This window comes from Lygodium microphyllum, chromosome 30 (genome assembly GCF_053477565.2).
Source record: "Lygodium microphyllum isolate KBCC chromosome 30, Lygodium_microphyllum_v1.1.10, whole genome shotgun sequence".
Taxonomy (NCBI): Eukaryota; Viridiplantae; Streptophyta; class Polypodiopsida; order Schizaeales; family Lygodiaceae; genus Lygodium; species Lygodium microphyllum.
In genome coordinates this window covers 65,943,963-65,956,361 of record NC_141164.1, presented here as the reverse complement: position 1 = coordinate 65,956,361, position 12,399 = coordinate 65,943,963, and the positions used below count along the sequence as shown (strand labels likewise).

The following is a 12,399-nucleotide window of genomic DNA, read 5'->3' as shown; positions in this document are numbered from 1 at the left end:
CTCTCTTTTCCTTTTTTCTTTTCCTCTCTCTCTCTCTCTCTCTTAAATTTTATATTTCATCTCTCTATAATTCTATTTCTCTTTGTTCCCTCTCTCTCTTTCCCCCCTCTCTTCGTCTTTTTCTCTTTCTTGTTCTTCTTTTTTTAATCCTTCTCCTTCTTCTTCGTCTATCTCCCTCTCAAAGTGTGTGAAAGCTATGTCAAAAAAATTTTAAATTAAAAAAAACTTTTAAAATATTTAATCAAAAAGTTTAAACTAAGAGAGAGAGAGAGAGAGAGAGAGAGAGAGAGAGAGAGAGAGAGAGAGAGAGAGAGAAAGAGAGAGAGAACCTAGGCCCTACACATGAGAGAGAGGGGGGAGGGGGAGAAAAAATATTTAATTAAAAAAAGACTATTTTCTTTCATCTTTTCCCCCTCCTCTCTCTTCTTCTTCTTCTTCTTCTTCTCTCTCTCTCTCTCTCCTTTTATCTCTCTCTCAAAGTGAGTGAAAAACTATGCTCGAAAACTTTAAATTAAAAAAAAACTTTTAAAAATGTTTACTTAAAAAAAGTTTAAATTAAAAAGTTTAATATGAGAGAGAGAGAGAGAGAGAGAGAGAGAGAGAACCTAGGCCCTATAAATGAGAGAGAGAGGGGAGAAGGGGGAGTAATTTAATTAAAAAAGGGAGGGGAAAAAGAAAGAGAGAGATTATAATGAGGGAGAGGGGAGGGGAGGGGAGCTTTAATGAAAAAAAGGAGGGGGAAGAGAAGAGGAGAGATTACACATGAGAAAGAGGGGAAGGGAAGGGGTTTTGATTGAAAAAGGGGACAGGTTCATTGAAAGTTCCGAGAAAAATAATATAGTAGTAAGATAATGCCAATTTTTGGATCTTTTTATGGGCAACAACACTTTTGTCATGTGATGCATACTCGAAAATAATATAGTAGTAAGATAATGCCAATTTTTGGAGCTTTTTATGGGCAACAACACTTTCGTCATGTGATGCATACTCGGAAGCATAAAAGTACACTTCATTTTTGTGACACTATGGTTTGTGTGGCTTGAGCGCCCAATATAATCTTGCTTTTTACATTATAGAAAAAAAGGGAGTGTAATAGTGGCGTGTATAGTAGAAGTCAAATGTTGGACAGAAACCTTAAGGTTCTAAGGTATGAATGATGGGAGGGATGTGCAATTGTGAAAGTCTCGAAAGGTATGGTGGACCAAAGGCCGGCAGAAAATAATAGAAACCGAAAGGTCCTTAGGTATGCGTCATTCTTCACAAGTTCACAGGCCAAAGCCTAAGAACAAGGGAGGTATATTATGTATTGCATGGAAGGATAGGCATGAATGTGAGAATCTCATCTCAATTATAATTAAGGGAAGGGGGGGACCTTTAGGAAAAGCCTAGCCTAGGCTACAAAACCGAGAGAGCTTCGCTATCTTCCTCTCAGAAGTTTTCTATTCTCAAAATCGAGATCTGCTCCTGTCTGGAGGTACTTTGGCTCTCTCCGTTCGTCTTCGTCTTCGTCTTCTGCATCGATTCGAAGGTAAGAGACCGTTTTACATGCTTTTCCCTAATGCTTACTTTCCGCCTGTTCTCTTCCTCCTCTTCTTCCTCACAATCCTGCACAGATTCGACGGTAAAAGATCGTTCTTTTGTGTCTCGACTCAGCTTAAGTCTTCTGTGCTAGTGTGTGCAAGAAGACATTTCTGTTAGTATGTGAGATATTCCGACTGTTAAAGATCGTTTTGCTCGCTTCTACTCAGCTTAAGTTTTGCCTGTGTCGGTGTACAAGAAGAAATGTCCCTTTATGTATCAGATTTTTCATTTTTCGTGTGCCTGCATGCCATATCCCAAACTGTACAACATTTTCTTCAGCTTTTATTGCCTCGAGAGAGTTTGTAACCTGGTAGAAAAATTTCTTCACCTGTTGTTTAAAAATGTCTTGAGCTTTGGGTTTCCTGTGTTGAAACATGCATCGCTTGTTTCTTAGTTGATTGCGTTCAAGAGCAGAAATTGCTCTGGACACAGGGAAAGACAACGCATTGCCGGCCTGGTTTGAAAATTTGGCTTTTGGCTAGGGCCGAATTATTACTGATTGCTCTTTGTTGTCATACCTTCTCATCTTCAAACAGGTTAAATTGATCAGCGTGATTGAAAAGGTATTTCAGGCAATTGGATGCTGAAATCTGATGGTCAATTCTTTTGTTTTTGTGTGCGATTGAGTTCTCAACCCTGTGAAAGTTGATACCGTGTTGGATCCTTAAGTGTGTGGATGTTAATTGTGCTTGCTAGAGTGATTCTGTTAAGGTTGACTAGGAACTGATTTGCATTGTCAAGTTTTCTGAAATCACATGTAGTTGGATTGAAATCTGTATGTTATAGGTATAAGATTTCAGCTTGAAGCTTGTGATTAATCTGGCAGCAATTGAATGAAATAGTTAGATTGATCACGTGATGTTATTTTCTCAGGTTAAGTAGTTGCTATGGCTCCTCATGGAAATGTCCATGTTGTCAAGAGTCGCTCTGATTGGGAGAATAAGCTTTTTGAAGCCAATACAAATGGAAAAGCAGTAAGGGATCTTGTTCTGTCATATCCATCTGTCTCAATTCTCGTAAAAGCCACGGTTTTAAATATATCTCTGGTTTTTTGTTCTTGACACTAATTATAAGCCTTCAATGCCATTGCTGAACTGCAGGTAGTAGTTGATTTTACTGCAAGTTGGTGTGGACCTTGCAAATTCATGGCTCCTATTTTTGCTGAACTTTCCGAAATGTATCCCCATGTAATGTTCTTGAAAGTAGATGTTGATGAGCTCAATGTAAGTGATCATGGTGAAACAAGTTGATCTGTTCTATGTTTTGATCCTATGTGGTGTGGTGCTGACAAGGATGCTGAGATCAGAATTTATCATGCAGGACATCAGTCAGCAGTATGAAATCCGTGCAATGCCAACCTTCTTATTTATGTTAGATGGCGAACAGCCTGAAAGACTTGTTGGTGCCAACAAGGTAGAGCTTGGAATTAAAGTGGGGCTATATGCTCACAAGTCAGCAGTGACAGCATGAAGAGTTCAGCTGGCTGTGACCTATGTTACCATTTCTATGTTGCTTTGTCTTCTGATATGCACCTTGCATAACTGTTTTACATTGCTTTATCCTTTGTAAAGCAGAGGTTATGATAAACCTTCTATGGTCTGAAGTAGAAAGTGTTCACATTTTGCAGTTGGATTTACTTGTTTTGTGATATGCGCATGTCTCTTTTGTGCTTGATGATAAGCACAGTTTACAAACAAATTTGTTTAATATAATAGATGTTTACTTCTACCTGGCAATTTACAGAAACTTGAATACAGTCAGTCTTGCTCTTTGTTTGCTCAAAAATAAGCACAATATACAGGTGAGTTTGTTGGGCAACAACCTAAATTGGGATGGAGGTTTACTTAAACCTGACCAGCTGGCCTTCCCACTCTCCTAGTTTAAATGTCTTGATATATAAAGTGGGTACCTATTTGAGGCGGAGAATGTCTTTAACTACCCTTGCCTGATTAGCCTTTAGTTAGGGGTATGCATTTTTTCTCTACAATGAACTGTGCATAGTTGTGTGTGCTCTCCCTTGCTCAAAACTAATGAGTATTTGCCTAGTCTCGTTGAGCTTCACGAGTGCTGAACAATCTATATGGAATGTTTAAAGATTGGGCTGTGCGTTCCCTCGTACAGCAGAGCAAGACACCCTAACTTTTGTCTTCCAAGTAGGAGCTCACCACACCTGGTTTTGTGGTGGTCACACACTTGCTTTACTGAGTTTGAATGTATATCCTTTCTCTTCTCCTTTTTCTTGCCATCATTGCAATGTTTGCTCACTTGTCCTCTTGGTGTCATCCACTTCCTTCTATACATCTACAAAGGCCAAGGTAGTTGGTGTGCCTCTTGACCTCAGCTTTACTGTTCTTGTGTCAAGCTGCAACACTTGTCTCAATGATTTCAGCAATTCCAAGTGTCAACAGTTCCTCACTCACTCACTCATTGGTGTGGACAATGTGAAATGGTTGGAGGTACTTCCAAGTACCAAATTCTAGAAAGCATTGCTGAACCGGAGTGTTTTGTCCTTTGCTTCAAGTTAAAAAGTGGTTATCCTTAGCTTGAAAATGGGAAGAAGACCCCCACAATTCTTGCCTTCTAGTGTATTACCATTTGAGCCATGGTAAGAGATTTAGGCTATCCAAAATGCAAACATGCTATTATTCACAATGGCATAGTTCATTTAAACATGCTATTATCCACATTGGCACATTTCATTTTGTAGAATGTATACCCCCATCAAAGAATTGATTGAAATAAAGACTTGTGGCCATGATTGTGATGTAGGATTGGAGTCCAAATTACAACCCTTGTGGTTGTGTGGTACCAAAAATACGAAAGTAGGGTTTAGAAGATTCATAAAAGGAAAGCATCATATGCATGTATACAAAATCTTCAATTGTTAAGACCTATGTTGCAAGCAAGTAATCCACACTACTAGGTTGCATACCAAGTCGAAAGGCTTTGTGGCATGCTTATGCATGGTTGTTTATAGGCCTTAATTGTTGAGGTTTTGTTTTAGCATTGACTTTTTGGATTTCAAGTAGGAAAAATTCATGGTAGAAATACATTGACATGCTAGAAAGACTAGATTTGTGCATATGATGCTATTTGAGTGCACTTAAATTTTCTAATATCTAATTGTCAGTCAAATGTGGCATATGCATGTTTTTGCAAGTGTACGGAAAATGTCACAAATGTGAGAAGGGGGTGCCTTTGAACCTTTTTTGAAACATATTCTCTCTAAAGCAAAGAGATGGTACACACCAATCCAAGCTCAAGTAGTACTGTACTACGTTGGTCTTTGAGCTCTAAGATGGTAAGAGATGGTATACACACCAATCCAAGCTTAGAAAATTGTTTGCAACACGATTGTCCATTGATTGCATACGCCTCATCAAAATGTTGATGGAGTCCTGGCATCATCATGATCCATGTGTTGAGAGTAAAATAGGTATCCCCATTGTTTGTAAATATGCGGGCAAATGCTTTGTTGATCAAAGGCCAAACATTTAGAAAATTGGGCACATGTTGCAAAGAAACCTTATTTTTGAGTCATTTGGGCAAAGTTTTGAGACGAAATATGTAAATTAGTGTAGTTATGGTCTTTTTGAGAAGTTTTAAGTCCAATCATTTAGCCCTTATCATTTAAAAAAAACCTCTAAAAAATGGCAATTGGGCTAAAATTTGCCTTGAAATTTTACCTTGCATGTGTTGGTCGTTGCTTTCAATCTAAAATTATGATTCTTGTGGCATGCAATATCTAAATGCCAAAATTAGGAATCGAAAGACACGCGAGATGGACGTACATATTTTATGTCAAGAGCTACTCTATGGGATGTTACACACATTATTGGATTGCTCATTCCTTGCCAACTCTCAATATATTTTGGCATACCTAAAATTTGTTATTATATTTTGGTAGTGATATGTGAACACACTTAGGATTGACATGACACTTTTTTCCATCTTTAGGAGGTTTCTTTCCCTAAGCCTTGTACATACGCCTATTTACTTTTGGGACATACTTAGTCTTGGAACTCTTTTCTAGTGATATCTTTGAATATATTTTGAGATGTGATCTCTCAAGTTGCTTCCTCTCCAAGTTGTGTACTTGCATTCCTATAGCCCTAAATCCAATAGTTGGACTTGGGCTTTGACTTCTTGGACAAAGTCATCAACACTCTCCGCTTGATTTTCTCAGATTGGGATGAGATCCGATCCAATGAGTGTTTGTAGGTTAACAAATACTAGGCTGAGCTTATAAGGGCTTTACATCACCAGATTTTCGATTTGGGGTTCATTTTGGCCTTCGTTTGTACTCCTATTGGTATACAAGCTATTTCATGCATTTGTGCAAATTTTTTGGCATTAGCCCTTTCTATAGATAAGAGCCCTTACAATCTCCTTTATGTTGTGCTACATAACACATATTGGTTTTGTGTATATTTCCTCTATACACACAACTTTTGCATCAAGTATTATCGATGGCGATGGCTTGAAATAATGATGTATTTTGTATGTTGACTATTGAGGACAAGTTGGATGGAACCAATCGTATGTTATGGGCTTACTTGATGTGTGGTGTATTGGTTACAAAGGGGCTTTGGAACATTGTATATGGAATTGAAAAACATCCCAGTGGTGTTTCAGAAGCTGCAAGTGTAGCAGAAGCGACAGAAACAAGTGATGTTGAGGATTTGTAGGTTTAGGTTTTGCTCTAGCTGATGCTAGAGTGCCACCAACACCTACTCTTGAGCAAATACATTGGGATGGTAGAGATGCAGAGCCTCATGCTTTGATTGCATTCTTTGTTAAACATACCATGAACCCACATATTCAATCATGTAAGATAGCTAATAATGCTTGGGAAAATGAACATATGGCTAAGGTGATTCCATGGATATTTTTTTGACAAAGATCAAAGATCTTAAGGAGCAGTTGAATGCTGCAAATGAGATTTTATCAGATAGTTCACGCATGCATATTGTTCTCAATGGTCTTCCTGATTCTTATCATAGTTTTGTATCTATTCTTTGTTTAATGATCAAAGGAAACCCAAATGCTTTGTCATTTGATGACTTGGTTTCTGTTTTGCTATAAGAAAAACAATCTAGACAAAATAGGCCCATTATGTGTGTTTTAGACCAAGCTTTAATGGCTAGTTAGAAAGGTAAGGAAAAGCTTCATTTTCTACTAGTATGTAGAAATCTACAAATACTTCTTAGTCAAAGAAGGTTGATAAAGTTGAAAAGAAAAAAGAGTCAGATGTTGGTAAAAGATCATGTCATAAAGGACTATCCTAAATTGATTGCAAAAGAGGCTAAGAGGAAAGAGGTTGGTATGGCTATTGCAGATGCCTCTCCTTCTAAGTCAATATTTATAAGGCAGACTCTCAGGTAGTTTCAAATGTAAATCTTTCGTATGTGCATTTCGATCATCTAAATTTTGCTAGTTTGTTGTGTTTATAGAAATAGATATGGTATCTTCATTGCCTACTCTTGAGGCACCTTTAAAATGAAAGGTGAGAAGGATCGAATCTTGCACTGGAGACCTATGGCGGGAGAGCAAGAGCAAGAAAGAGAGAGACAAGAAATGGAAACTCCAACAGTCACAATGTGTGACCGAGCCTTCCTTTATTCAAACTGTCACTAAAAGAATAAAGAATAAAGTGACGGTGACCGGCGCCCGCCACCTGCAGTGTGCAGTGGTGGTGACTGTCAGTGTAGTAATACACGGGCGGCTAGGCGGAGGTGCCTTTACCCCCAACAACCTCCCACTTAAAGGCGAATCTGCCCTAGTGAGGAGTGAAAAGAAAAAAGAGGAAAGACAGTACAATATGTATATATGTACAATAGGATGAGGAAAGACGTCTTCTCATCCCACGCCCATCAACCTCCTGAGAAAGGCAAAGCACTCTGTAGAGAGGCTTTTCGTGAGCAGATCTGCAGGATTTTGGTCAGTCGAGATCTTGACAAGATCAATAGACTTGTCCTCAATGACCCCACGTATGAAGTGATACCTCATCTCAATGTGTTTCGTCTTCGCATGGAAGACCGGATTCTTGGCTAACTGAATAGCACTCATAGAATCCGAATGCAGTGTAGGGATAGCATCAATACCAAGGTCAACAACCAAATGACCCAACCACATGGCCTCCTTGTAAGCCTCAGTGGGGCTGCAACATACTCAGCCTTTGTAGTAGAAAGGGCCGTGCATTTCTGCACCCTGGACATCCAAGAAACAACACCTCTAGCATAAGGTGAATACATAGCCGAAAGTGGACTTCCTACTATCTGCATGTCCTGTATAATCAGAGTCAGTGTACCCCACGACTCCTGTATCTTGGCTGCCATAGCATATGCACATATCTGCAGTGCCCTTCAGGTACCTCATGATAGCCTTTACGACATCCCAATGCTTCTTGCCAGGTGTAGCCATATAGCATGCCACAACACCAACTGCAAAGGCAATATCTGGACGAGTGACGATCATGGCATACATAAGACTGCCCACTACGGATGCATAGGGAATCTTGGCCAGCTCGGCCCTCTGCTCATCTATCTGCGGACAATCAGCCTGTGATACCTTCACATAAGAAGGCAATGGACAGCCAATAGGCTTTACGTACTGCATGTGGAAGCGCTCAAGGACTTTATGAATGTACTCCCTCTGTGACAACTAGGAGTCCCTGATGCCTGTCGCGTCTAATGCGCATACCAAATATGTGAGAGGCCTGTCCCAGATCTTTTATCTCAAAGCTCTTCTTGAGCTGAGCCTTAAGAGCATCTAGCTCATCATGAGCTTTCCCTGCTATCAGCATATCATCCGCATAGAGTACCAAAATCAATAAAGAACCATCACGGGCTTTCTTCGTGTAAAGACATGGATCCATAGCACTCCTACTGTAGCCCTGTGACTGCATAAAGGCATTAAACTTATGATACCACTCCTTAGGTGCCTGCTTCAAGCCACAAAGACTTTTCTTCAATTTGCACACTAGGTACTCCCTGCCAGGTTCTGCAAAGCCCTTAGGCTGCTCCATATAAATCTCATTATACAAGTCCCCATGTAAGAAAGCCATCTTGACATCCATCTGGTATAAATCCAAGTCAAGTTGAGCAACCAAAGCCAAAACTAAGCGTAGGGTGGTCATCTTAACCACAGGAGAAAAGACCTCATCAAAGTCCACACCATGCTCCTGTTTAAAACCGTTTGCTACCAATCTAGCCTTGTATGCCGGCTTGGGGTGTCCAGGGGTACTTTTCAGCTTGTACACCCACTTGCATGGCAAAGCCTTCTTGCCCTTAGGCAAGGAAACCAAATCCCAAGTCTCATTCTTATGCAAGGAGTCTATCTCAGACTACATAGCCCTCTCCCAGGAGTGACTGTCACCCCTGCGCATAGCCTCATCATAAGTGAAAGGCTCTCCTGCATCTGTAACTAAGACATAATGCATCGAGGGCTGAAATCTATCAAGTGGACGTCTGTCTCTAGTAGACCAGACTTTGCTGCCTGCCCAGCTGCTTGTCCAACACCCTGACCATGAGCATCTATTGCAGCTGTAGGTTGTCCAACTGGCTGTGCGGGAGCTCTTGGCTCCTCCTGAAATATGACCCTGCAGATCTCAACAACTCTCTCAGGAGGCTACTGATGCATCTTGTCTCCATGGAAGACTACATCATGACTACGGATGACTTTCCGCGCCTGCGGATCCCAGAGATGGTAACCCATCTTACCTGCATCCCCATAACCAAGGAAAATGCATTTGACACTCTTAGGATCCAGCTTACTTCTCTTGTCCCTGGGCACATGGCAAAATGCCTCACATCCAAAGACACGGAGATGCACATAAGAGGGAGGTTTTCCTGTCCATACCTCCTCTGAAACCTGGAAATCCAAACCACTAGAAGGTGATCTGTTTATGACATGCACAGCTATACTAACTGCCTCAGCCCAAAAGCTCTATGGTAGGCCTGCATGGCTAAGCGTACTGCGTACACGCTCCTAGATGGTTCTATTCATCCGCTCAGCCAAACCATTATGGGGGGGTGTAGGGGGCGATCAACTGACGCTTAATACCCCTCTCATCACATAATTTCTCAAAAGCACGTGAGACATACTCACCCCCATTATCTGTTCTTAGGCATTTTAGCCTATACCCAGACTGGTTCTCAACCAATGCAAGCCATCTCTGAAACACTGCCAAGACATCAGATTTTAGCTTAATGGGATAAGCCCAAACTTTCCGTGAAAAATCATCTATGAATGTAACACAATACTTTGCACCACCCATAGATTGACAAGGCATGGGTCCACAGACATCCGAATGTACCAATGCCAAGGACTCACTCATGTGTGGCCTACCAGACTTCTTATGCGTAGACCTAGTCTTCCTGCCATAAAGACAATGCTCACATGAATCAAAACATGCATAATCAAGGGGCGGTAAGTACTGCAAACCAGAAAGCATTTTCATTCCCTTCAAAGACATATGGCCCAAACGGGCATGCCAAAGAGATACATGTGGGATAGAACCCACATACAAAACATGATCAAGGGAAGAAACAGATACAATCAAGGGATAGAGATTGCCAGCCTTGGTACCTCTCGCAATCACAAGTCTGCCATGAGTGATCTTCCATGCAGAGTCTCTAAAAGATACATGATAACCTGCATCATCAAGCTGTCCAGCTGACATGAGATTGCGTGTCAAAGCAGGTACATGACGTACATCCTGCATAACAAAACTGCTGCCAGAAGGAAACTGCAGTCTAACATCACCAATGCCCACAATATCAAGAGAGCTATCATCACCCAAGCGCACAGAACCCGAAACAGTACGGTATGAATGAAACCACTCTCGGCAAGGTGTCACATGAAAGGACGCACCTGAGTCCAAGAGCCAACATTGTGCATACATAGAGTGTATCTCCGTCATCTGCGAAGAAGCTGCAAGGATATAATCATCATCAATGTCCTCAGGCTACATAACATTGATCTCTTCAATTTTAACACTGGACTTTGCAGGCACTATGCTGTGATCAGAAGACTTATCCTGCACTTTGTCTTTCCCCTTATCTTTGCACCTTTCATTGCGCAGTTCATGGCATTGTGGCCTAATATGGCCCTTTTTTCCACAATGGTGACAAGTAGCATCTGTATTCTTGCCACAGGATTTGCTATGTGACTTCTCACGAGACTTGGACTAAGATTTCTAGGAATCCCATCCACGGCATCCAAATTCTTACGGTTAACCTCTTCCTGCAGAAGAGCACTCTCAACATCAGATAATTTCAAGGTAGCAGTAGAGGCACATAATGCAGTGCGGAATACATCCCATGACATTAAGAGTACCAAGTAAGAAAAGAGGAGTGATATCCTCTGCAAAAGTGATGTCCTGCGAAGTCAAGTTCTTGAGTATAGCATGGAACTGGCTCAAGTGAGCAGACATAGTCACATTCTCCTTCATGCGCAGATCCATAAGCTGCTTCAGTCAATACATCTGACTCGCTAGACTTTTCTTGTCATAGAGATTCTTGATTTTATCCCACAATTGCCATGCACTCTGTTCTTCCTCAAATACATTGTAATGAACCTATTCTGTGAGAGATAATACAATAGTGGACTTGCATAACTCATCAAGCTCAAGCCATTCCTCATCTAGCATAGTTGCAGGCGCTCAACCTCAATGGTTTGATCTGTGATTTCTGCACTAACACCTGCCAAATCTGGCTCTTCCAATAAGAGTAATTCGTACCATCAAGCTTAGTGATGTTGAAAATAGCATGATTAGTGGATGAACTCGCCATAATGCACGCAGGAAGACTGTAGATAGTTCAAAACTGCTTGTTGTTTACTGTAGAAAATGACCAAAGAATCACCAAAATCGAGAGAAAATGGCGAGAAAAGTGTAACCGAAGCTGCTGCCCACCAAGTACTAGTGAAAGTGCATCATTTCAGAATATTTCAGCATGAAAAACCCATGTCAGTCCGGAGTTATATGCTTGCTGTAATAAATGACAACATGGTATTGTGAGAGGTAATTGTGGACCAAATAACTACACCAAGTTAAGAAATGACAGCCAAGACATGACCAGCCATAAATGGGTATAAATCAGCACCAAATAGTCATCAAGACCCTGAGTAAACACCCAAACATGTCACCAAAGCATCTGTCAGTTGAGTAGGCATACCCTCTGGACAATAGGGCAAAGTATACATAACATTGGCAAGACCTGACACCAGTAGGTGTATGCTCACTAGAGTGCAAAGCCCAAGCTCAGGTTAAAAGCAATTCCAAGATATCAGTGCATGAACCATGTAGCATATAAGTGTAAGAGATCCTAAAGTCTCAAGTATTTGCAAAAATGCTCAAATAGCATAAACCTCCTGCTCAATGTCGGTCAAGCATACAAGATGCTCCCATTGGCTCAAAAGGCGGATAAACGAGCTCAATAGCTCAATCAAACCAAGTCAAAGTACCAAAGACAGGTAACCAAGACAATGCCTCAATAGCATCCCAAGAGCATGATGGCTACAGAGCGACTGTAGATAGCATCCATGAGCAAGACATACATCCCAATAAAGATCTCTGACAACCAAAGTGACATCCAATACAAAATTTCGGAATAGCAAATGAGAATCCAAGCCAAGTCTTCAGAGAGTACTAAAGCTCAACAGGTACATGGTACACTGTGCCAAGACAAATACATCAAGCTGTAGGCGTCGGGTAAGCATGTACCCAAAGAGCATATAACTATCAAAGCACTGACCACTGTCAAGCATGGACCGATGTCAATAAGTGCGGGCTGAAATAATCTCAAGCTTCCAAAA

At 40.9% G+C, this 12,399-nt stretch overlaps 1 protein-coding gene across 1 annotated transcript; it reads left to right on the top strand.

The window, feature by feature from the left end:
• The first annotated feature begins 1,330 nt into the window (after positions 1 to 1,330).
• Positions 1,331 to 3,217, top strand: TRX3 (thioredoxin 3). The gene is made up of 4 exons (XM_087673047.1): positions 1,331 to 1,528; positions 2,455 to 2,555; positions 2,682 to 2,804; positions 2,902 to 3,217. Exons 2-4 carry the CDS (start codon positions 2,469 to 2,471, stop codon positions 3,049 to 3,051), a joined length of 360 nt encoding a protein of 119 aa, XP_087529173.1. The 5' UTR covers positions 1,331 to 1,528; positions 2,455 to 2,468; the 3' UTR covers positions 3,052 to 3,217.
• Positions 3,218 to 12,399: the final 9,182 nt, after the last annotated feature.